At 42.9% G+C, this 25,177-nt stretch overlaps 1 protein-coding gene across 1 annotated transcript; it reads left to right on the top strand.

Annotated features, from left to right (window-relative positions):
• Positions 1-609: 609 nt before the first annotated feature.
• On the top strand, positions 610-24,533 carry ZFP90 (ZFP90 zinc finger protein). The gene is made up of 5 exons (XM_053604955.1): positions 610-674; positions 910-977; positions 16,103-16,229; positions 16,552-16,647; positions 20,516-24,533. Exons 2-5 carry the CDS (start codon positions 945-947, stop codon positions 22,168-22,170), a joined length of 1,911 nt encoding a protein of 636 aa, XP_053460930.1. The 5' UTR covers positions 610-674; positions 910-944; the 3' UTR covers positions 22,171-24,533.
• The last annotated feature ends 644 nt before the right edge of the window (positions 24,534-25,177 follow it).

Here is a 25,177-nt window from a genome sequence, read left to right on the forward strand (position 1 = left end):
GTAGTAACCCATGGGTGACAATGGCTTAAAAGAGGCGACAGAGGAAGATTGTCTCTTGAGGAAGATGCAACATTCCCCACTCCCTAACCTTGCCTCACTCCCTTCCTGTCTCATTCCTATAGCTGAAGACAGGACCTGGTATTGTCTTGTTGATATATTTACGTTTTTATTGTCTGGCTTGTCGACAGGAGCATATGCTGGCTCCCCGAAAGTGGGATCTCTTTGAAAGCGATGTCTTTCTTGGCCAATCCACCCGTGTATCCCGCGCCTAGCAACGGCCGGGTCGCAGAGGAGGCGCTCAGGGACTGCACGCGGACCACACGCGCACACGAACACCGAAGGCTCACAGGACTCCGCGCTCACTGCGGACTCCGGCTGCGCCCTCGGAGCCGCCTCTGCAGGGGCGCGCGCGGGGGCCTCTGGGAAGTGTAGTCCGCGCGCCCGCCGCGGCCCCGGGGTTTTGGCAGCGAGGCTCGGTGCGCAGGCGCACTTCCGGCTCTGGCCCGCTGCTGCGGCCATTGTCCGGCCCCCGTGCGGCTGAGACCGCTTTGGGCAGCCCGTCAGCGGGTCAGAATCTGAGAGAACGAAGCCTGCGGCGGGGGCGGGAGTATCCGAAAAGGACCTGAGTGGGCTGGAGGTCGCAAACTCCGGAGCTCCCGGAGGCGGAGATTCGAGTGAGCGGATCCGGGCGGCACCTCCGACGGGTTGGGCTGGTGTTCGCCGGGCCTCGCCCATCTCCCTGCGGGCGGGACTGGGCGTGGTCGAGGGGGTGCCCGGGAGGAGGCCGAGCGGCCGGCCTGGGCGGGGTCCGCGGTGCTTCCCGCCGGTCCCCGCTGGGGCAGCGGTTGAGGGGCGGAGGCGGGGCCGGCGGTCGCTGCCTGTTGAGTGGGCCCTGTCCTCTCTCCCCAGCCCCTGTCCGGGAGCCGGACCCTGGCGGAGCGAGAATGCCTCCGAGGCCTCCGACGGCGGCGCCCCAGGTGAGCAGCGCGTCCCTTCCATCCATCCCACCCACCCCCCGTGGGGGTGTTTGGAGCAGTCATTGTTCTACGCGTGGCGAGTCCAGTTCTTGGCTCCATCGCCTCGGAGCCTCCTAGCCGTGCGAAACCCCGAGGTGTCCAGAGCCGGGGGAGCGAGGTGCCCAAAGGGGGTGCTGCACTGAGGCGTAGACGGGAACTGGGGGCCGTGCGGTCTTGGGAGAGGAGTTAAGGTTAGATGCGTTTGGAAGTTCAGAGTTGCCACGCTGATTCCTTGAACTCTTGTCAATAAGGAATGGAAAGGGTGGGGTGACAGAATGGAAACCTGTGGCGGAGTTGGTAACCTAAGTAAGTGAGGAGAGAGGAGTCCCATCTTCTGGTCCAGGCCCGTAGAGACCGTAAAAGGATGAAGAAACCTGGTCAGAACATGTCAGGGAAGAGGCTGGAGGTGGGTTTTCTGAAGCTAGGAGGCTATAAAACAAAACCAGGGCTGACTTGCCCCAAGCTTTTCACGTCCTTTTTAGCCTTAACAAAGGGATGATGGTGCGCACCACCCCCAGAAGTCTAGTCTTCACTCTAATTAATATGAAGCTCATTTGTGAAGCCATTCTTGTGGCAGAAGGTCCATTTTCTAGAAGCATCACAACTCTAAGGTTATCCTCTGATTTACACTGAGTATATTGGTGAAAATATGTATAACAAGATCCAGAAGGTCTCTGGATCCTTCAATTCACACTCTCTTTAGAATTAAGAAAAATGACAGAATGTAGTTCCTAGTTGTGCGAAATGTTCAAGACTAATTCGTATAAAAACACCAACTAGTAATGTCCTCTAAAAGAATTTCATAGCAAATGAAGCACACAATGTTATAATGCTTTTTTTCTTCTTTTCTGTTTTACAGGAGTGAGCTTTAAAGTAATACAAATAACAATATTACAGGAGTGAGCTTTAAAGTAATACAAGTAACAATACTAGAACAAGACAGTTATTTGCTTTTTGAGGAGAGCCACAGCAAACATACAAAATGTTTCCTCAATAGCCTGGGAGAATTAGTATGACTTAACACCTCATTAAGGTCTATGGTACTTTCCAAAGAGGGGAGGGGTGCCTTTTTAATGGTGACCTTAGATACATGTTCTGAGCAATGAATTTTAGGGACTTCACTTTTACTTTTTATTTATTTTTTATTTTTTTGAGACAGTCTCACTTTGTCACCCTGGGTAGAATGCCATGGCGTCATAGCTCACAGCAACCTCAAACTCTTGGGCTCAAGCAATTCTCTTGCTTCAGCCTCCCAAGTAGCTGGGACTACAAGCACCTGCCACAACACCCGGCTATTTTTAGAGACGAGGTCTTGCTCTGACTCAGGCTGGTCTCAAACCCATCAGCTCAGGCAATCCACCGCCTTGGCCTCCCAAATGCTAGGATTACAGGCATTAAACTTCACTTTGAAAGCTGTATTCTCACAGTACTCTGGCTCAGTTATATTCTCATGGAATGGCCTGACAGTCCACTTGGGTCATCTCAGGGTGTGGATGATGGCCAGGGATGAAGGACAGAACAGAGCATTGGCTCTTTTTAGGCAGAAATTTCCCTTTGTTTCAGTGGTTCCCCTTCTCTGAGCATGGCCTTCGGGGAATGCAAAGATGAGTAATGAGTCACATGACTACTTCTCCAGAAAGTTAATTTGGTGGGGGTAGACAGCTTTATACAGAAGTATAGAGTAAGGTGCTTTCAAGTGTTGTTGCAGAGGTCCAGAAGCTTCTGTGAGTTCAGAGAGGGGCCAGAAAGTTTTTTGCCTTGGGAAATAGTCAGTGGAGATGTCACCTTTGAGGAAGAGTACAGTTTGTTTTTTTTTGTTTGTTTGTTTGTTTTGAGGGGAAGGGTGGGGGAGGGGGGGAGACAAGATTCTCACTCTGTGGCCCTGGGTAGAGTGCCATGGCATCGTCATAGCTCACAGCAACCTCAGACTTTTGGGCTTGAGCAGTCCTCTTACCTCAGCCTCCCAAGTAGCTGAGACTCTAGGTACCCACTACTACAACCAGCCAGCCTTTGGGGTTTTTTGTTTGTTTGTTTGTTTGTTTGTTTTCTATTTGTGGTAGAGATGTGGTCGCTCTTGCCCAGGATGGTCTTAAACTCCTGAGCTCAAGCAGTCTATCCACCTCAGCTTCCCAGAGTGCTAGGATTATAGGCATGAGCCACCTCATCTGGCCTAAGGTGAAAAAGAAGGGGAAAGAGATAGAAGTGATGGACTTTGTAAGTCAAGGGAGTTGGGAGGGGAGAAGATGAGGAGGCCATATTCATTAAAATCATTGTCCTGTGTGATAGCAGCTGGTGGCTGCAGGCATTGCATAGATAAGAATAGAAGGAGTTGGGCGGCGCCTGTGGCTCAGTCGGTAAGGCGCCGGCCCCATATACCGAGGGTGACGGGTTCAAACCCGGCCCCGGCCAAACTGCAACCAAAAAATAGCCGGGCGTTGTGGCGGGCGCCTGTAGTCCCAGCTACTCGGGAGGCTGAGGCAAGAGAATCGCTTAAGCCCAGGAGTTGGAGGTTGCTGTGAGCTGTGTGAGGCCACGGCACTCTACTGAGGGCCATAAAGTGAGACCCTGTCTCTACAAAAAAAAAAAAAAAAGAATAGAAGGAGTTTAGATTTTGTTCTTCTTGACTTTGTAGTTCCTTCATCTGTTCATTCTGCCGATAGTCATTGAGCCCTATGATGTGTTAGGCACTTTCCTAGGCAGTTGGGATACTTTAGTGAACAAAATTTGTAGAGGACTCTACTCTCAAAGACTTTACATTCTGGAAAGGGGAGAAGAATTCAATAAATAAGTAAATTATATGGTATCCTAGAAGGCAGCAGTACCTCAAGAGAGAAAAAAGGCAGAGAAAGGTAAAGGGGATGGAGTGGGGAAGTAGGGACTTGTGATAGGGGAATAGTTTTAAATGTCGCGGTCAGGATAAGCCTTATCCTTATTGAGATGGTGTCATCTGAGCAGACCTGAGAAAGGTGAGGGAGTTAATGCTGAAGATGTGTGGGGGAAACATCTGGATATAGAGGGAACAGTCTAATGCAGGAGGTGTGTCTGCCATATTGAAGAAGCTGCAAGGAGGCCAGTGTAGCTTGAACTAATGATTTTGGGCAGGAAACTAGTGTGACTTCTCAGAATTAAAGATTGCTATGAATGATGAATTGTAGGAGAAAGAGTTTGATAGTTGGAGCTCCTATGGAGAAGTGTTTTGATGGGAGGGGCCTTCTCCCTTTGCATAGTTAAGATATTCTCCAAGTGGCTTCCCCTCAAGTGGGACTGGGAGCAGAAGTGGAAGAGGCAGGCTGCCTCCCCCCTTAGCATTGTTAAGATAGTAAAATTCTTAGTAGTACTTTTATTTGTGTAAACACTCTGCATCCTTGTTCACCTTTTCATGACATATACACTGCATTTTAAGTTGGGGAACAAAAGGTGTTTGCCATTCTTAAAATGGAAACCACCACCTGTGGTGTGGTGGCTCTTTCCTAGCCCTCTGGGAAGCTGAGCTGGGCGAATTGCCTAAGCTTAGGAGTTCAAAACCAGCCTGAGCAAGAGTGAGACCCCGTTTCTACTAAAAACAGAAAAACTAGCTGGGTGTTTTTGTGGGCGCCTATAGTCCCAGCTACTCTGGAGGCTGAGGCAAGAGGATCATTTGAGCCCAGTAGTCTGAAGTTGCTATGAGCTGGGCTGACACCATGGTACTCTACCTAGGGCAACAGAGTGAGACTGTCTCAAAAAAAAAAAAAGTTTAAAATCACCAGAACAATAAGAAATTAAGGGAGCTTTCTGAGAAAAAACCTGCATATAAAGACCAGGTTTCTTGGTGTCTTACCGTGATGGCAAGGAAATGGGGAGGATTCAGGCCTGGTCTTCATTGATTCCAGATCCTGAGAGCTCTGTGGTCAGATCGTCAGGATGAACAGAACCAGCAAAGCCTGGCTTAGGTCACCCAAACTCAGACAAGATGCTCCTGGGCCAGCAGGGGGGAGCCAAGCCACTTGCTGAATCAGGTCGGGATGTTTGTGGTCAAGGATGTTTGCATTTCCTCTTTCTGGAGGTTCCCTTTCTGTGCTGTTTGCTGAGCTGACTGGAGCTGGTCCTTAAGCCTCAGCTCACACCTACCTTCCAACCAGATAAGGTTAGATATCTCTCCTGTGCATTCCCATGGCACCTGTGCACGCCTGTCACAGCACCACTCTTACATAATATGGAGTGGTGTGTTTATCCAGCCATCTCTGTACCAGGCTTATCCTGTAGGGCAAAGCCTCCTTTCAACCCTTTGCTCCAGAGAAATAAAAAGTTAAGCAGGTCTCATATAAATGACCATTCATAGCCACTTAAGCCCAAGCAGTAATTTTATACTTTCTTTCTGCTTCTACTATAGCAAAATTTGTGTTTTCCAGGTACAAGGACCCTAATTTTCTTTTCTTTTTTTTTTTTTAAGAGACAGAGTCTCACATTGTCGCCCTCGGAAGAGTGCCGTGGTGTCATAGCTCACAGCAACCTCCACCTCTTGGGCTTAGGTGATTCTCTTGCCTCAGCCTCCCAAGTAGCTGGGACTACAGGCACCGGCCACAGCATCTGGCTATTTTTTGTTGTTGTTGTTGCAGTTTGTCCAGGGCCGGGTTCAAACCTGACCACCCTCAGTATATGGGGCCGGCGCCCTACTCACTGAGCCACAGGCACTGCCCAGGACCCTAATTTTCTGATAAAATAATTACATGAAACAGTGTGACTTGCACTGAACACCTTTAAGAAATTTATCTTCTTTTTTTTTTTTTTTTAGAGACTTAGTTTGTCACCCTTGGTAGAGTGCTGTAGCGTCACAGATCACAGCAACCTCCAACTCTTGAGCTTAGGCGATTATCTTGCCTCAGCCTCCTGAGTAGCTGGGACTACAGGCACTCGCCACAACTCCTGGCTATTTTTTGGTTGCAGTTTGGCCTGGACCAGGTTCAAACCTGCGGCTGGCACCATAACCACTGTGCTACGGGTGCCAAGCCTAAGAAATTTATCTGTAGGACAATGTTAGGGTGTCAAAACCTGTTCCATTAAGACCTGTTTCAAAACTATGATTCTTTTCCTGACTTTTTGTCTTGTGTTACTCTTATTTTATTAGAATGTATCTTATTAAAGTATGTGAGCATATACATAGTATTACAAACTTTTTAAAGCTATGATATCTTTTTTCAATTTTTAAAAATTGGAGTAAAATACATTTAACATAAAACTTGGACTCTTAACTGCTTTTAAGAGTTGATAGTAATAAATACACTCATAGGTTGTACAGCCACCAGCAGCATCCATCTTCAGAACTCTTTTCATCCTGTAAAACTGAAACTCTAATCCATTAAGCAGTAACTCTCCCATCTCCCCTCCCCCTAGTCCCTGGTAACCACCATTCTACTTTCTGTCTCTGATTTTGACTCATATATCTTATATAAGTAGAATCACACAGTATTTTTCTTTTTGAGACTGGCTTATTTCACTTATCTTCAAGGTTCATCTAAGTTACAGCATTTGGCAGAATTTCCTTTCTTTTTAAGGCTAAATAAAATGCCTTGTAATAAAAGCTTTTTTTTTTTTTTTTTTTTTTTTTTTTTTTTTTTTTTTTTTTTTGTAGAGACAGAGTCTCACTTTATGGCCCTCGGTAGAGTGCCGTGGCCTCACACAGCTCACAGCAACCTCCAACTCCTGGGCTTAAGCGATTCTCTTGCCTCAGCCTCCCGAGTAGCTGGGACTACAGGCGCCCGCCACAACGCCCGGCTATTTTTTGGTTGCAGTTCGGCCGAGGCCGGGTTTGAACCCGCCACCCTCGGTATATGGGGCCGGCGCCTTACCGACTGAGCCACAGGCGCCGCCCAATAAAAGCTTTTTTAAGGCTGAGTTCAAGTCCATTGTATGTATATACCACATTTTGCTTACCCAGTGATCATTGATGAATAATGCTGCTACAATGTTAAACATGAACATGAGGCACCTCTGTGGGACCTTGCTTTCATTTTTTTTTAGGTGTATACTCAAAAGTGAAATTACTGGATCATATGGTAATTCTATTTTTAATTTATTTTGAGGAACTACCGTACTGTTTCCCATAGATACTGTACCATTTTATAGCTCTACTAACAGTGCACAAAGGGTTCCCATGTCTCCACATCCTTACCAACACTTGTTATTTTCTGGATTTTTGATAGTAGCCATCTACTGGGTGTGAGGCAGAATCTCGTTACAGTTTTAATTTTAATTTCTCTAATGACTGGTAATGTTGAGCTTCTTTTCCTGTGCACTTTGGCCATTTGTATGTTTCTGTACAGAATTTTTTTTTTTTTTTTTTTTTAGAGACAGAGTCTCACTTTGTCTCCCTCAGCTGTGGCATCACAGCTCACAGCAAGTTCCATCTCTTGGGCTTATGCGATTCTCTTGCCTCAGCCTCCCATGTAGGTGGGACTACGGGCACCTGCCACAATGCCCAGTTAACTGTACAGAAATTTTTATGCAAGTCTTTTACCCACTTTTGAATTGTTTTTTTGTTGTCGTGTTTTAGGAGTTCTTTTTTTTTTCTGCAGTTTTTGGCCGGGTCTGGTTTTGAACCCGCCACCTCCAGTATATGGGGCTAGCACCCTACTCCTTTGAGCCACAGGCACTGCCCATGTTTTAGGAGTTCTTGATGTATTCTGGAAATTCATCTCATAATATTATAGATTTATTATGATCCATCTGCCTTAGAATCTCTGTATTCATTTTAATGAATTTCCTTTTCTCCCTCTCTATGCATGTTTTGTCCCTTAAACATTTTTAATTATAGTATATTTTAAATTTCATATCATTTTATTAGGATTTTTCTTTTTTAAAAGCAGTTTTAATGACTGTATTATATTGCTTTGCATAAATGTACCAAAATTCACTTAGCCATTTCAACCAATATCCATTGGTTGTTTCTAAATTTTTGCTACCATAAATAATAATAGAATAAAATCCTATTTGGTTACAGTACATAATTCTTTCAAAATATAATTGAACAGGCTGGGTGCCTATAGCTCTGAGGCAAGGGCACCAGCCACATACATTGGAGCTAGCGGGTTTGAACCCAGCCCAGGGCTGCCAAACAACAATGACAATTACAACCAGCCAATTACAAAATAGCCAGGTGTTGTAGCAGGCACCTCTAGTCCCAGTTACTTGGGAGGTTGCTGTGAGCTGTGACGTCACAGCACTCTACCGAGTGTGACATAGATTCTGTCTCGGAAAAAAAAAAAAAAAGGGCAGCACCTGTGGCTCAGTGGGTAGGGCACCAGCCCCATATAACGAGGGTGGTGGGTTCGAACCTGGCCCTGGCCAAACTGCAACAACAACAAAAAAAATTGCTGGGCATTGTGGTGGGTGCCTGTAGTCCCAGCTACTCAGGAGGCTAAGGCAAAAGAATCACCTAAGCCCAGGAGTTGAAGGTTGCTGTACCAAGGGTGATAAAGTAAGACTCTGTCTCAAAAAAACACACAATTGAACATTTTTTAAAGAGATCTCTTTAATAGGTTTTTTTTTTTTTTTTTTTTTTTTTTTTAGAGAGACAGAGTCTCACTGTACCACCCTCGGGTAGAGTGCCATGGCGTCACAGGGCTCACAGCAACCCCCAACTCTTGGGTTTACGTGATTCTCTTCCCTCAGCCTCCCGAGCAGCTAGGACTACAGGTGCCCGCCACAACGCCCGGCTATTTTTTGGTTGTTGTTGCAGTTTGGCCGGGGCTGGGTTTGAACCCGCCACAACGCCCGGCTATTTTTTGGTTGTTGTTGCAGTTTGGCCGGGGCTGGGTTTGAACCCGCCACCCTCGGCATATGGGGCTGGCGCCCTACTCACTGAGCCACAGGCGCCACCCATCTTTAATAGGTTTTAATGTCATGCTTATTACCCTTAATTTGTCAAACATGCAAATTGCTTTTTTTTCTGTCTTTGTAAAGAATTTACCTATAAAATGTTTAGACTCAGAATTTTAACAGAGAGAATGACCTGGGAATAATTTTCTCTATTTTCTGCTCAATTACCAAGATTTTCACTTTTTTGTGTGTCAACATTGTTAATCTCTAATTTTAAAATTATCCTCTCCATTAAGGTTTTTCACATTTCTTAAAACACTGTTATGTACTTTACTGTTTTCTTTATCCCCTTATCCTTAAATTCATTTTTTAAAATTTCTTTTTACTAGATTTATCAGAGATTTTTCTATTTGGCTGATTCCTAAGAGGAACTAGCATTTAGATTTGGCTGTTAATGCCATTGTTTTTTGCTTTATTCCTGCTTTTTCTAATTAAATAATTTAATTCACTAACCCATATTTTTTTTAGCCTCAAAATGACTGCCTAGTTTCCTTCCATAAGAATTACCCAGAATCTATTCAGTCACTTACAGGATATTTTTGGAATGCTTGCCCTGTGCCAGGCCAGGGTTCTTAACCAGGGTCATGCTTCAGAATGAGCAGGAAGTGGTACCTGCTTCCTGTGGGGAGGTGATAAGTGAGGAATGTAGTGAGAGGCTGTACGTAAATGACCCAGGTCTGTGCACAGTTGGCAATGATAATCCAGTAAATCTTAGCTGTTGCTCTTTTATAGTGAATCACTTACGGAGCTTTTATAAGATGGCTTGGCAGAGCCCTGTGTGCACAGGCAATTTAGAAAAGTCTGTCTTCCAGGTAATTCTGGACAATCTTAATGTGCTTTGTGTTGGAGATACTGAAATGAAAAGGAATTTGAGAAATTCTTGAGGAAGAAAAAGATGAATGGATGGCTACAGTTCTGAGAGGGAGATACTGACTATCTGGTAAAAGGGGACAAGGAAGATCTGGAAAAGCTTCAGAACGGGTTGTATAAACACTAGGAAGCGCAAAAGCAAATGATACTATCAGGGCAGAGTCCACCCAAAGCAATGCTGTCCAAAAGAAACACAAGTTACAAACATGTTTAAATTTTCTAGTAGCCACTGCCTAAAAGAAACACAAGTTACAAATATGTTTCAATTTTCTAGGAGTCACTGTCCAAAAGAAACACAAGTTAAAATATGTTTCAGTTTTCTAGTAAAATTAATTTTAAGGGTACATCTATTTAACCCAAGTAGTATCATTTCTACATATAATCAAGATTTTTAAATTACTAATGAGATATTTTACATTCTTTTTTTGATACTGTTTCAAACCTGGTGTGTATTTTATACTTACCACACATGCCAATTTGGACTAGCCCCATTGCAAATTTGTCTCCCTCCCCCCAGTATTTAAAACCAATTTATAATTGAGGAACACCTAAACTCTTAATTAAAAAACACAAGTGGGGTGGTGCCTGTGGCTCAATGGGGTAGGGCGCCTGTCCCATATGCCAGAGGTAGTGGGTTCAAGCCCAGCCCTGGCCAAAAACCACAGGAAAAAAAAAACACAAGTGAATAGCCACAGGTGGCTTGTGGCTGCCACATTCTCTGCATGATCTAGATGGCAATTACCTGGCTTAATGCCATCATAGGCAAGGGAGGATTTGAGTTGATTTAAAGGATGAAGAGGCTGGCCTCAATTCATTAGACATTTCTGAGGCTTTTGGTGACTGCAAGGCATAAAGGGAAAATGAAGATCTACAGATGAGATCCAGGTTTCCAGCTCGGGATGCCGTGGATGGTGTTGGAGTGAGGATGGCTGTGTATGTGTGCAAAAGTTGACAGTAATAACGCTGCCTCCCTGTGTACTGAGTTGTTAGGGATACTGTCAGCTCTCAGCTTGGCAAACTGTTGTTGGTCTGGTCTCAGAGGACACTGAGTATTTGAGTGAAAACATACTGTATATCCCAGTAAACTCCATTTTCCTAATTAGGCAAACTAATTTGGGTTTTAGAGGTAACAGTTTTTACAAATTAGATTTTTTTTTTTCTCAGCAGCTGCCATTCTCTGGTTTTCTGCTTTTGCAGTATCAAAGTTACAAGGTTTCCTGAGTTAAAATTTTAGCCAATTTCTCCTGTGGAATTGGCATATGTTGAGAGTTGGAGGTATTTGCACATGTTCTCCTTTCTTGAAGTTCCCTTTCACCTGGTCTGCTATTAAAAACTCTTACTTTTCCGGGCGGCGCCTGTGGCTCAGTGAGTAGGGCGCCGGCCCCATATACCGAGGGTGGTGGGTTCAAACCCAGCCCCGGCCGAACTGCAACAACAAAAAAATAGCCGGGCGTTGTGGTGGGCGCCTGTAGTCCCAGCTGCTCGGGAGGCTGAGGCAAGAGAATCACATAAGCCCAAGAGCTGGAGGTTGCTGTGAGCCATGTGACGCCACGGCACTCTACCGAGGGCAGTAAAGTAAGACTCTGTCTCTACAAAAAAAAACCTCTTACTTTTCCCGTTCAGGGAAACCCATGTTATTGATGAGTAATTGGACTTCCAGGAGGTGTAAGATTGGCTGAAGGACATTATTTACTCTAGTGGTGGAGATTTTCAGAGGCTCATGGAATTGAGTTTTCTCAACTTAGCACATGCCATTCCTGGTTCCTTGTTTTAGCTCCATCATTTGACTGAGGTCCTTTTTATGTCAGCCTGAGGAAAGGGAACATCCAATACTTCTTGGTAACTTTGCTTGTTTCTAAAAGGGGTCAATGATGAGATCCTGTTTAATCTACAAGAAGGCTAAGCAGCCAGCTAAAAGATGTTACAGGATCAGTTATTACAGTCCAAGGTGGGGCCTGCAGCATGGGGAATGCCCTCATGGGATGTGACTTAGAGTGGCTAACTCATACCACAGAACTGAGAGTGCCTCTTGCCTACGTAATCTTGCACACATTCGTCTTTTATGTACCACACTGGTTCTAAAGACTTGAAGGTGCCTGAGCCAACGTCCTGACCCTCTCGGAGCATAGTTTGGTAGAAGTAATCAAGAGATAACAGGCAGCAAAATGTCATAGAATTTTATGAGCTGTGCTGGAGGAAGGCCCAGGGAGGGGCGCTGCTGGGATGTGAAACTGGGGGTAGGAATGGAGTCCCAGAAGAGAGAGCTTGATTGAGCTTTGGTGAAGAGTGAGCCTGAGCCAGGCAGAAGGGGAAAGGCTGAGCATTTGAAGCACCATGCATAGAGGCAAAAAGAGAATGCTTTGGTTGCTGAAACTTCTAAACAGGCAGATTTTGGTGTACGAGGGGAGGAGAAGCCACAGCTGAGGTTGTGAAGAGTCAGGGGGACTAGGTCATGAAGGGCTATGAAGCTCACACTAAGGAATCTAATTTTTAATCTCAAGACATATTTATGGGCACCCATTATTTACATTCTTTTTTTGATACTGTTTCAAACCTGGTGTGTATTTTATACTTACCACACATGCCAATTTGGAGCGAGTGCAGAGCCTGCCTTGAAGTCTTCCTTCCTCTCCCAGTCTTTCCTGCTTGAGTACCCGCAGCTACCTCACCTTACTGTGTGTTATTTCATGTTGTGTGCTAATAAATAACACTTTTTAAAATAATCTGAAACTTATTCAAGGACTGCCGTGTTTTTCTTTTGCATCTTTAATCTGCCACAGTGTACATAGTAAAGCCAGTCGTCTGATCTAGTTAGTCCGATCCCTGCCCTTGGTGAGAAAAATGGCTTGTTTCAATTCTGCTCGGCACCTGCAGAAACACAGCCGCAGTGCTGAGCGGGAATATGGTACAGGGAAGCCAGTGTATGGATGTGGTCATGTACCTTACTCCCTAAGAGAAGAGGCCACTCCTGTCTTCTCTAAAATTCAAATCTCACCTATCTCTTTAAGGCTTAACTCAGTCAGGAAACATGTTTGGTATGGGTCAGGCATTTGCTGGTCAATGGGTATTTTAGAGTGAAAAAAAATATATCATCCCTGCCTTCATAATGCTTACTGTCTAATGAGGGAAACAAATATTTAGTAGATTATTAGTTTTATTTGAATAATGGTGGGTGTGCAGAAAGGTTTAATATACTTGACAGGGGGATTCACCTTTGATGGGGAATCAGAAAACTTCACTGAAGATCCAACAGCTTAAGTATGCAGTGGAGTTAGCTAAAAGAATTACTGGTGGGGGCTGGGCAGAGAATGGTACCCTTGAGGAAGTTGATGAGTCCAGTTCAGCTGTCCCTAAGCTAGCAGGGATGAAGTAAACCTCTGTGAAACTGTTCCCACTAACTCACCTCTGTTTTCTTTCTTTTTTTCTTTTTTTGAAACAGAGTCTCACTATATTGCCCTCAGTAGACTGATATGGCGTCACAGCTCACAGCAACCTAAAACTCTTGGGCTTAAGCAGTTCTCTTGCCTCAGCCTTCCAAGGAGCTGGGACTACAGGTGCCCGCCACAACACCCGGCTATTTTTTGGTTGTAGTTGTTGTTGTTTGGCAGCCCAGGACTGGGTTCGAACCTGCCAGCTCCGATGTATGTGGCTGGTGCCCTAGCCGCTGAGCTACACAGGCACCAAGCCTCACCTGGGTTTTCAGTGTCTTTTTGCACTAATTTTCATCACCATACTTAATTATATACTTTCTGGGATAGAAGTCTAGCCGAGACCAAAGGAGATATTTCAAGGAAGGCATGGTCATAGGTGTCTCATGACTTAACAAGGCCAAGTCAATCAGCCCACCAGCTCAAATCTGAAAGTTGGGAGGCAGTGGGGCACCTCAGCCTTCCATGGGCTGGAGGCAGAAGTGATTAGAATAGAGCAAAAAACAAGAAAGACCTTTGACCTAGCCATTCCAATTCTAGCTAGCTAGCTAGCCTAGAGAAATCCTAGCCTATTTGCACAAAGCATATTTATTGCAGTAATGTTTATAATAGCAAAACGCTGGAAATAAACTAAATATATATTAATAGGGACTTGTCCATTTATTCATTCACCAAGTATTTTATTTTAAGCATCTACTATGTGCCAGGCATTGTTCTAGGCACTGGCCATGTAACTATGATCAAGATAGGTAAAGTCCCCATTCTCATGGATTTTACAGTAGGGAGACAAAAAGTAAACTAACAAGCTAATCTCAGAAAATTGTTAGAAGTACAAGTGGCTTTGGCTTAGCGCCTATCGCTCAAATGGCTAAGGCGCCAGCCACATACACCAGAGCTGGTGGGTTTGAATCCAGCCTGGACCTGCCAAACAACAATGACAACTACAACCAAAAAATAGCCGGGTATCGTGGTGGGCGCCTGCCTATAGTCCCAAGTACTTGGGAGGCCGAGGCAAGAGAATTGCTTAAGCCCAGGAGTTGGAGGTTGCTGTGAGTTGTGATGCCACGGCACTCTACCCAGGGCGACAGCTTGAAGCTTTGTCTGAAAAAAAAAAAAAAGGAAGTACAAATGGCCTTTCTATCTTAATCTGTTTTGTTCTTGAATTCATGTGGCAAGAATTTGGACATTGGGCGGCGCCTGTGGCTCAGTGAGTAGGGCGCCGGCCCCATATACCGAGGGTGGCGGGTTCAAACCCGGCCCTGGCCAAACTGCAACAAAAAAATAGCCGGGTGCTGTGGCGGGCGCCTGTAGTCCCAGCTGCTCGGGAGGCTGAGGCAAGAGAATTGCGTAAGCCCAAGAGTTAGAGGTTGCTGTGAGCCGTGTGACACCAAAGCCCTCTACTGGAGGGCAGTACAGTGAGACTCTGTCTCTACAAAAAAAAATAAAGAATTTGGACATTAAAAGGTACCTGGGCTAGGAGGAAAATTAAACAAGGTAATGTAATGGAGAGTAAATTAGAGAGAGGTGCTAAGATAACATTTTCAAGAAGGTCATGCTTGGGCGGCACCTGTGGCTCAGTGAGTAGGGCGCCTACCCTATATACCTGGGGGGGGTGGGTTCAAACCCAGTCCTGGCCAAACTGCAACAAAAAATAGCCGGACATTGTGGCGGATGCCTGTGGTCCCAGCTACTGGGGAGGCTGAAGCAAGAGAATCACCTAAGCCCAGGAGCTGGAGGTTGCTGTGAGCTGTGATGGCACAGCACTCTACCAAGGACAATAAAGTGAGACTCTGTCACTACAAAAAAAAAAGAGAGAAGGTCATGCTTGAGATGACAACAGAGTAACTAGTAGCTAGTTGTCAGCCATGAAGAGATCTAGGGGGTTAGAGGATAACAAGAAAAAGAGCCAGGGTGGGAACAGGCTTGATGTAGTCAGAAACACCAAGATAAGCATGCTATAGCCCCGTGAGCAATGGGGGAATTTTAGTTTTATTCTCAATATAGTGGGGTTCTGTTAATTTTATGCAGTAGGTAGGTACCTTATGATAGAACTTTACTATGGATTACCATGAAACAGTTCAAAGCAATAAGATAAAATTATATATATATTATATTATATATATATATAATTATAGAAAAATCTCCAAGATATATAAGTAAATGTAAGAAGTAAGTTGTAGAACAATACGTATGGTATTTCATAAAATAGGATTCTCTGTTGGAGGTGTGGTTTTGTGTGTGTGTGTGTGTGTGTGTTAAACATAGACAAGGGGCTCTGAATGAGAGATTATTTCCGGGGAATAAAGTGGGATTGGTTATGGTGGTAAAGAGGGCCATCACTTTTTACTGCCCCAATGTATTTGGATTTTGTAATAAAGGAAATGAACAAGCCCGAAGGAATTGGTGATTGTATAAAATGGCTTGGCTTTGAAGGAATCCCAGAACATAACTAAGTGGGAATATAGCTTTGCAGAACAGATTACCCCCCATAACTTTCCTGCCTGACACACTAGATCCATTAAAAAATTATGTAAATATGGCCAGGCGCAGTGGCTCACATCTGTACTCCTAGCACTCTGGGAGGCTGAGGTGTGTGGATCCCTTGAGCTCATGAGTTTGAGACCACCCTGAGCAAAAGCAAGACCCTGTTTCTACTAAGAATGAAAAACTGAGGCAAAAGGATCACTTGAGCCCAAGAGTTTGAGGTTGCTGTGAGCTGTGATGCCACGGCACTCTACCAAGGGTGACAAAGTAACACTCTCAAAAAAAAAAGAAAAAATTCTATAAACAACTGGTGTCTGTAACCCAACAGTACCCCCTCAGGCTAACAAATATGTGATCACTGCTTCTGTTATAATCCTACTATGTTCCCAGTATCGCCATGGGAATGTTTATAGGGTTGATCCCTAGTTGAGCAGGAATGTGATCCTACAGGAATCAGTGACATTCAAAGATGTGTCTGTGGACTTCACCCAGGAAGAATGGCACCACATCAACACTGCTCAGAGGAGCTTATACAGGGATGTGATGCTGGAGAACTACAGCCACCTGGTTTCCATTGGTAAGGACCACTTTTCTGAGCGTCTTGCCTGTTGGTGGGTCTTGCAATGCTTATAGCTTAGGTAACCGACAGGGTGTTCAGGGGTCAGAGCTTATTAATCTCATTGGGACCCAGCTTTAAGGGTTTTGAGCCTGTTCTTAATGTTAAAGGTCTTTATTTTACAGAACTGGAGATAGTCAATTTGATTGCATGACTCCTTAAGTTGCACCTTTTTTTTCCTTCAGAGTTCCTGAGGATCAAGGACTAGTACTGACTTGTCCTTAGGAGGGTTCTTTGTCCACTTGCACAAACAACCAAATCTTGTGTATTTACCCATGAGCAGGATATCAAGTTCCCAAGCCAGAGGTGATCTTCAAATTGGAGCAAGGAGAAGAGCCATGGATATCAGAGGGAGAAATCCAAAAGCCTTTCTGTCCAGGTAAATGAGTGAGACTCAGGCATATAGGAGTGAACGCAGTTATTGTCACAACTTAGGAAGAGGGAAGCTCCCTCCAGAAGCTGGCTTGGGAGCCCTGGGACCTGCATAGGAAGCTGAAGCCATCTCCTCAGTTACACCTCTTTATGTCTCTCTTATTCAAAAGGGTATTCCTCTCTGTTAGTAGGTTTTAGAGGCAAAGGGACCCCTTTTTTCTTTCTAAAAGTAACCTTTGCTCTATCCTGGAAATACTATCTCTGCCTATCCAGTATAACCCTACCTGTTGGATTCTTTTCTCCTCTGCTGACGTCCAAGTCCCTTCATTAATTAGAGATCCCTTTTCTCCTCATTCAGAAGTGAATTGAACTCTATGTCTCTTCCTCGTTTTGTCTTGTTGCATTCACTGTCACATGCTCCAGACTTACAAGAAATGCCCACAGTTTTGATTCTCCCTCCCTTTATAACCTGTCTTCATATGCCTAGAACAACACCCACCTGGGAGCAACATCTTCCTTCCGTCCCACATTATGCCAATTGACTCATGCCCCCTCCATGGTTCCTGTATTATCTCTCCTAGTCTCCTGGCTTGCTAAGTGCTCCTTGGCTTTAGGTCTTTGGCTTTTCTTGCTTCCTACCCCACCAACACTGAAAAGTATTTCTATACAGACTAACACCTCAAGTGAAACTACCTTAAGGAATCTGCCCTCCAGGCTCCTAGATTTTCTCTATTACCTCCCTAAAAGGGTGCCTGCCTTTTGATTGTTGCAGCTCCTTATTCTATACAGTAGACTCAGAAATCTCAGAAAAAAGTACCCTGGTCACTTTTCCTTTCATCTCATGGGACCTCGCCACTTGAAATTTCACACAGTTTATATTGACTATGTAAAATCTAAATTCATCATCTTTCAGCCTCCACCAGCACATTTTACTACCTTGCCCATTTCCCTTTTCTACCCTTGTCTGTTAGAATCCACTGGATTTCTAATCCCTTAGGCCAGATACCATAATCAGTTTATTCTTTTTTCATTCAATGCAGGTTATTTTTTTCTTTTGAGAAGTAACTTAGATTTTTATTGCCTTTTACCTTCTACTGGTAACACCCTAACCAGGCCCTGGATTTAGGTCACTATAATTATCAGTTGGAATTTCTTCACTTTGTTGTTTCTTTATAGTCCATATTAAATTTTTTTAAATTACAGAATTATTGAGATATAATTCACATGCCATAAGATTCATCCCTTTGAGGTATACAGGTTAGTGTTTTTTTTTTAATATATTCAGAGAGTTGTACAAATATTACCACACTCTAATTTCAGAACATTTGCATCAATGCAAAAGAAACTTCATATCCATTAACAGTTATTCCCCATTCCTCACTTCTCTCAGCCCCTGGCAACCACTAATCTACTTTATATCTCTGTGGACTTGGCTATCTGGACAGCTTGTATAAATGGAATCACATATGGCTTCTTTCACTGTACATAATGGTTTTTTGTTTTTGTTTTTTTGAGACAGAGCCTCAAGCTGTCACCCTAGGTAGAGTGCCGTGGCATCACAGCTCACAGCAACCTCCAACTCCTGAGCTCAAGCGAGTCTCCTGCCTCTACCTCCCAAGTAACTGGGACTACAGGTGCCCGCCACAACGCCCGGCTGTTTTTTGGTTGTTTGGTGGCCTGGGCTAGATTTAAACCCACCAGCTCAGGTGTATGTGGCTGGCGCCTTAGCCATTTGAGCCACAGGCGCCGAGCCACTGTGCATAATGTGTTTAAGGTTCATTCATTTGTAGCATGTAGCGGCTCTTCATTCCTTTTTATTCTATTGCATCTATTGCACATCTTGTTTAACCATTCATCAGTTGATGGCTCCCCCTGGATTTTAATGCTTTATCTTCATAAAACCTCTGATAAAACCTTATGTTACTCCCTATACTTCATTATAGGAAATAGAAACTCCCTTGATTTAAAAAAGTCCTTTGTCATACCTTGTAGTGTTATCTTATTTTTCCTCCAAAAAACAAGCTCCCCTTAGGTAAAACTTCTTTTAATATTCTCTGTAAGTGGCATATATTTCTCCCTCATTAGATAATATGTTCTACCTATCTAAAGCTATCTGTTCTTGAAGTTCAAGATCTACATAAGCCTTTAAACCTAATGAAAACTAATATAGTTATATATTTATTCCCTGATTATAAATACCATTTACATTATCTCCACTATACAAACTCTGATGGTTTTGCATTTTCTTTAGTTGTCAATAGACTGAGTCTTGCTTCTATTCTTCTTTCCGGCTCCTGGAAGAAGAGTCTATTTATTATAGTATTTCTTTTTATTACTAGTAAAATTATTATAGTATTTCTATACAGGCAGTCCCTGAGTTAGAAACATGTGACTTACGTACAACTCGCACTTACAAACATGAGCTATTACAGGTAAAAGTAAATGTACCTGTTGGAACTTACATATAAATTTAACAAAAGAACAAACCTACAGAACATATCTTGTTTGTAACCTGGGGACTGCCTGTATATTCTGTCTGTGTTGCAGAGGATATAAAAAACAGTCTGAAATTACTTGATTGATATTATGAAATCTGGCTGGGGAAATAACTTCCTCATTCATTATTTCTAATGTCCCACTGAAGATAATCATTCTCTGCTTTCAGAAGTTTAGAGTTGATTCTTGTGACAGGGTAGGAATTTGGGGGTTTAAGGCCCTTCTGTTGTATTTTTTCCCCTCCCAACATTTTATTATGAAAATTTTCAAATGTATAGAACAGTTGAAAAAATTACATAGCCAACACCACATACTTACGACCAAGATTATCACATTTTTGTCATTATTTTGTTATATTTGTTTTATCATGTTCTCTTCATCTGTATCTATCAGTCCATCTTTTGATGCATTTCCAAGTAAGTTCCAGACATGAGGACATTTCATCTCTACACACTTTAGTATGCATATCACTAACTAGAGTTCAGTATTTGTTTACAGTTCTGTGTTTTAAGGAAATGTTATATACAATGTAATGTGCAACTCTTATATGTACCTTCCAGTTGCTTTCAACAAATGCACTGATGCATTGAATCCAAATTCCTGTCAATATCTTTTTCACTCAAGAAAGCTCCTTGCCCTTGGTTTTTAAAAGTTCACATTCTTAGAACCTAGAAATTAATTAATTCTCTGCTATTGGTATTCTGAGGTAAAAATGGGGACTTAGAGATCAATTTATTAGGCAGATTGAAATCAATTCTTCTTGGTCAAGAGAGATGATTAGTGTAGAGCCAGGGCTCAGATGCACCAAAAGCACTAGTTATAAGGGCAAAGATGATTTGCCTCCTGAAATACTACTTTTTCTTAGTTTATAAAGTGTAGCACTTGATCTCTCAAGTATATCAAATCATTTTGGTTAGCTCACTGGGTGTAGATTTTCTTTGCAATATTTGGAAACTTGGAACCTTAAAGACTGGAATTTAAGTAAATTACTAAATGGATGTGTTAGAAAGATAGATTCATGGTGGTTTATGAAAGAACAGGAGACAGAGTAGATAGGATCCTGCAAGATAGAATATGATATTCCATTTATATTTATGTTTAACACTCAGGCTCACTTACTCCCTTATTCCCTAACCACCCCTCCTCTAGGAGGGCTTTCCTCATTCTTTGGACTTAGGACACTCTCTGGATTTGCAGTCTTCACTGTCACCTCTCTTAACTCTTTCTTTCTTCCATTTTGAGTCTTTTCGCCAGGATAGATGACTAATTTCAAAGCAGAGCCTTGTATAATTTGTATATTTTTCATTTCCTAATTCCTACTATAGCAGTTTGCTTCAACAGGAAGGAATACAGACTTTTGCACTTTGGATTTCTTTCAGACTGGAAGACCAGGCCTGAAGCCAAATCATCATATCTGCCGCAGAATGTATCAGAAGTATCCCATAGCACAGATAATTTCTCATGTGCCACATTAGAAGACTCCTGCGATGTTAACAGCCAGTTAGAGAGGCACCAGGAAAAGTGGAAGAAACATCTGGAGCCAGAGACACCCACCCAGAAGAAAATAGTCACACTACAAGAAAGCTTTGAGCAAAATAAATTTGGTGAAAACTCTAAGTTGAACACAGATCTGATTACACAACTGAACATTCCTTTGAGAGTAGGGCTTAGTGAATGTGAGACTCTTGGAAGCAATTCAGGACATAATTCAGACTTAGTTAATCAGAACAATATCCTTCCAAAAAAGAAACCCTATAAATGTAATAAATGTAGAAAAGCCTTTATTCATAGATCATCACTTACTAAACATGAGAAAACTCACAAAGGAGAGGGAGCTTTCCCCAATGGTACAGATCAGGGAATTTATCCTGGAAAGAAACACCATGAATGTACTGACTGTGGGAAAACCTTCCTGTGGAAGACACAGCTTACTGAGCATCAGAGGATTCACACTGGGGAGAAACCCTTTGAATGCAATGTCTGTGGAAAGGCCTTCAGGCATAGCTCATCCCTTGGTCAACATGAGAATGCTCACACAGGAGAGAAACCCTATCAGTGTAGTCTCTGTGGGAAAGCTTTCCAGCGCAGCTCTTCCCTTGTTCAACACCAGAGAATTCACACTGGAGAGAAGCCCTATCGATGTAATCTATGTGGGAGGTCCTTTAGGCATGGCACATCCCTCACTCAGCATGAGGTCACACACAGCGGAGAGAAGCCCTTCCAATGTAAAGAATGTGGGAAAGCCTTCAGTCGATGTTCTTCCCTTGTCCAACATGAGAGGACTCATACTGGAGAGAAACCTTTCGAATGTAGCATATGTGGGAGGGCTTTTGGTCAGAGCCCATCCCTTTACAAACATATGAGGATTCATAAGAGAGGTAAACCTTACCAAAGCAATAACTACAGCATAGATTTTAAGCATAGCTCATCTCTTAAGCAAGATGAAGGCACTGTCACTGAAGTAAAATCCTATCATTGTGATGACTGTGGGGAAGATTTCAGTCACATTACAGACTTTACTGACCATCAGAGGATCCATTCTGGAGAGAACCCCTATGATTGTGAACAGGCCTTTAGTCAACAACCTATTTCTCATCCTGGAGAGAAACCATATCAATGTAATGTATGTGGAAAAGCTTTCAAAAGGAGTACAAGTTTCATAGAGCATCACAGAATTCATACTGGAGAAAAACCCTATGAGTGTAATGAGTGTGGAGAAGCTTTCAGTAGACGTTCATCACTTACTCAACATGAGAGGACCCACACTGGAGAAAAACCCTATGAATGTATAGACTGTGGGAAAGCCTTCAGTCAAAGTTCATCTCTAATTCAGCATGAGAGAACTCATACCGGAGAGAAACCCTACGAATGTAATGAATGTGGACGAGCCTTCCGAAAGAAAACCAACCTGCATGATCATCAGAGAATTCATACTGGAGAAAAACCCTATTCTTGTAAGGAATGTGGGAAAAACTTTAGCCGAAGCTCAGCTCTTACTAAACACCAGAGAATTCATACACGAAATAAATTTTAGGAACCCTGAAATGAAGGAATGTGTAGAATGCTTTAGCTAAAATATTGTTCTGATTTGAAGTCAGAAGATTTTTAATGGAGAGAAAGCTTGAGAATGTGATGAGCTATGTGTGTGTTGTGTGTGGAGAAAAACTATGCCAGTCAACAATTTAATTTAATAAAAGCCACATTCTCATTACAGACTGTTGTAAAACAACTACAAATACCCTATGTAGCCAGTTAAAAATGGTATGCCTATATATTGGCCTTTATAAAGCATCTGACTATATGCAGGAGATCACCACATTTCAATAGCTTGACTTGTAATTCCCATTGTTGTCAGCCTTTTAAAACAATAAAACTCCTGCAAAATAACCAACACTTATTTCTAAAATTGTTTGACAACTGCAGCTCTTACATTAATCTCACCAAGGAAACTGATTCCACCTCCAGGAATTTACCATTCAAAGAATTAGGTCAACTAGCCTATTTCTTTGTAGGCTTCATTGCACAGATGAAGATACTAAAACCAAAGATGTAAAGTGGTTTGCACAGTGTGATACATGTAACTTACCATGGCAAAACTGGGTTGAGCATTCAGGTTTCCCAGATCTTTGGCCCCATGGTCTTGCCATTGAAAAGGTATTTTGGAATTCAGAGGACTTTAAAATTATTATTTTTTTGAGACAGTCTCATTCTGCCACCCCATGTAGAGTGCAGTAGTGTCATTGTAGCTTACTGCAACCTCAAACTCCTGAGCTCAAGTGATCCTTCTGTCTTAGCCTCCCAAGTAGCTGGGAATACAGGAATGCACCATAGCACGCAGCTAATTTTTCTATTTTTAGTAGAGATAGGGGTCTCACGTTTCCTTGGGCTGTTCTCCAACTCCTAACCTCAACAGTCTTCCTGCCTGTCCCTCCCAGAGTAGTAGGTTTACAGGCATAAGACGCCATGCCCAGCCTAAAGTAAATTTTAAGTTATGTCAGATACCCAAACATTTAATGAGCACTTATGGGTTGGAGCCTTCTGGAATTCCTAAAAACATGAGAGGCAGCAACATGTATGCAAATTTGTCACTATTTATAGTAACTTCTTGGAAGCTTGCAACCAAATAACAGAAACTGTAGATAAACTACTGGTAACATTTTCCCTTTCCCAATTGTAATTATACTTTCAGCTAATATATGTCAGAACTAATCTTCTGATTGTGCTTTTTCTGGCATGCCCATGTAAAAGCACTGCCCCAAACTTTCTGTATCAGTGGGGAAATGACACAAAACTAAGTGGAAAATGTTTCCCATTTAATACTACTATAGAAAAGTCCAATTATCATTGCCATCAATTTTGTCAGAGAAACACTATATATTTGGCTTGTTTTGTGTGCAAAGGTAATATTTCACCATTATATAAAAAAAAAGTCAGCTTATTTTAGCTCTCTTCTGCCTTTCCATTAGTAAAGCATGAGCTAAGCTTCAGTGGCATGCTCCATCCCCTCATGCCCCCCATGGACTATCCTAAAGGAATTTTCAGAACCTCTGTTGTTTCATCACATTGCAGAGAAATTTGGAAGCTATTGTGGATACTGGCCCCCTTTATACAAGAGCCTCTCCCCTCAAGACAGGCAAAGGTTTCTGGCCCTAATTATGAATCATGGAGTGAAATGGTATCAGTGGTGCTGATGGTGAACCTTTGCTATTGGCTTCTTTTCATGCCACATAGTGGCATCCATTACCCTTCTCTCATCCTGCGTGGCATGAGGCACCTCCCAAGCATTCTTCCTCATTCTTTGCCAGGAAGAATGTACATGGAGCTGAAATGTGGTATGTGTGCCAGTGAGCCTATACTTGTGAAGCCATGAAGCAAGATGGGCTATTTCATAGCAGATCTTCCAGAACATACCCTTCCAAGATATTAACCACTAAAAAAAAAAATCTTGTTTATGATGCTCCAAGCTTAGCTCTCACACAGTGCCAAGGCCATGCTTATGTTGTCTGATATATAGTTGACAATGGGTAATTCTACTCAGACCCTCCCCTACTGATTGGCTGGGATGATGGTCAGAAACTCATTTTGCTGCTGGTTGTTTGGGGATCTCCATAATGGACTACATGCAGGAATGGCACAAATTGTAACCAATTGAGTCTTGCTCCACTGTTATGGAGGTTTATAAAAACTTGACCTAAAGGGACCACTGGGGTGTGTGTGTGTGTGTGTGTGTGTGTGTGTGGCCTGGATCCAGCCAGCACATTTTCACTGACAAGGAGGGAGCCCAGGATGTATGTGTGGCTGATTGAGCAGACATACACCTTGCACTTACACATACCCTTTGGAAGCTACAGAAAATGCATGCTTGTAACATCATCATATCCTTTCAATAAATAGCCTTCTGAGTTAAATGGGAGTCAGTTTGTCTTTTTCAATTTTTAGAACTTGGATAAGATTTAAGAATAGCACATGAAGAAGGAAGGATTAACTACTAAACACGTCATAGCCAGGTGAGTTGATAACAGTTACCATTTATTGAATGCTTACTACTTAAAAGACATTATTCTAAGTGTTTCATTGCATTGAATCCTTACAACTCTTACTTAGAGGTGGTGGTGTTGCTCTTGTCTTTGTGTGCACAGCTTTTCCTCCCACTTCTCTTGTAACAGTTCCTGCTGGTCTGTTACAAGAACAGAAGTCAGGTTGTCCCCAGGGTTTGGTGATATTTTTCTACAGGCAGGATTGTGACCCAGTTCAGCCAATTGGAGTCCTTTTCCAGAATTTTTTCAAAGTAGAGCTGGCAGGAAAACTATATTTTAGTGGTTGCTAGGCTGGAAATATAAAGACCTAAAGCTTCTTGGGAGTCCACTTTCTTACCAGAGATGGAAGGTCTGTTGTATAGGAGAAGATGAGGCTGACATGTTGGTGTTCTCATTTCTATTCCCTGGAGTACTAGGACCTACTCCAATTTCTGAAACTCCTTAGGATTCAATGAGCTCCCAACTACTAGTCCAACAATTCTTCCTTTTCATGTAAACTAATTT

This window comes from Nycticebus coucang, chromosome 2 (assembly GCF_027406575.1).
Source record: "Nycticebus coucang isolate mNycCou1 chromosome 2, mNycCou1.pri, whole genome shotgun sequence".
Classification (NCBI taxonomy): Eukaryota; Metazoa; Chordata; class Mammalia; order Primates; family Lorisidae; genus Nycticebus; species Nycticebus coucang.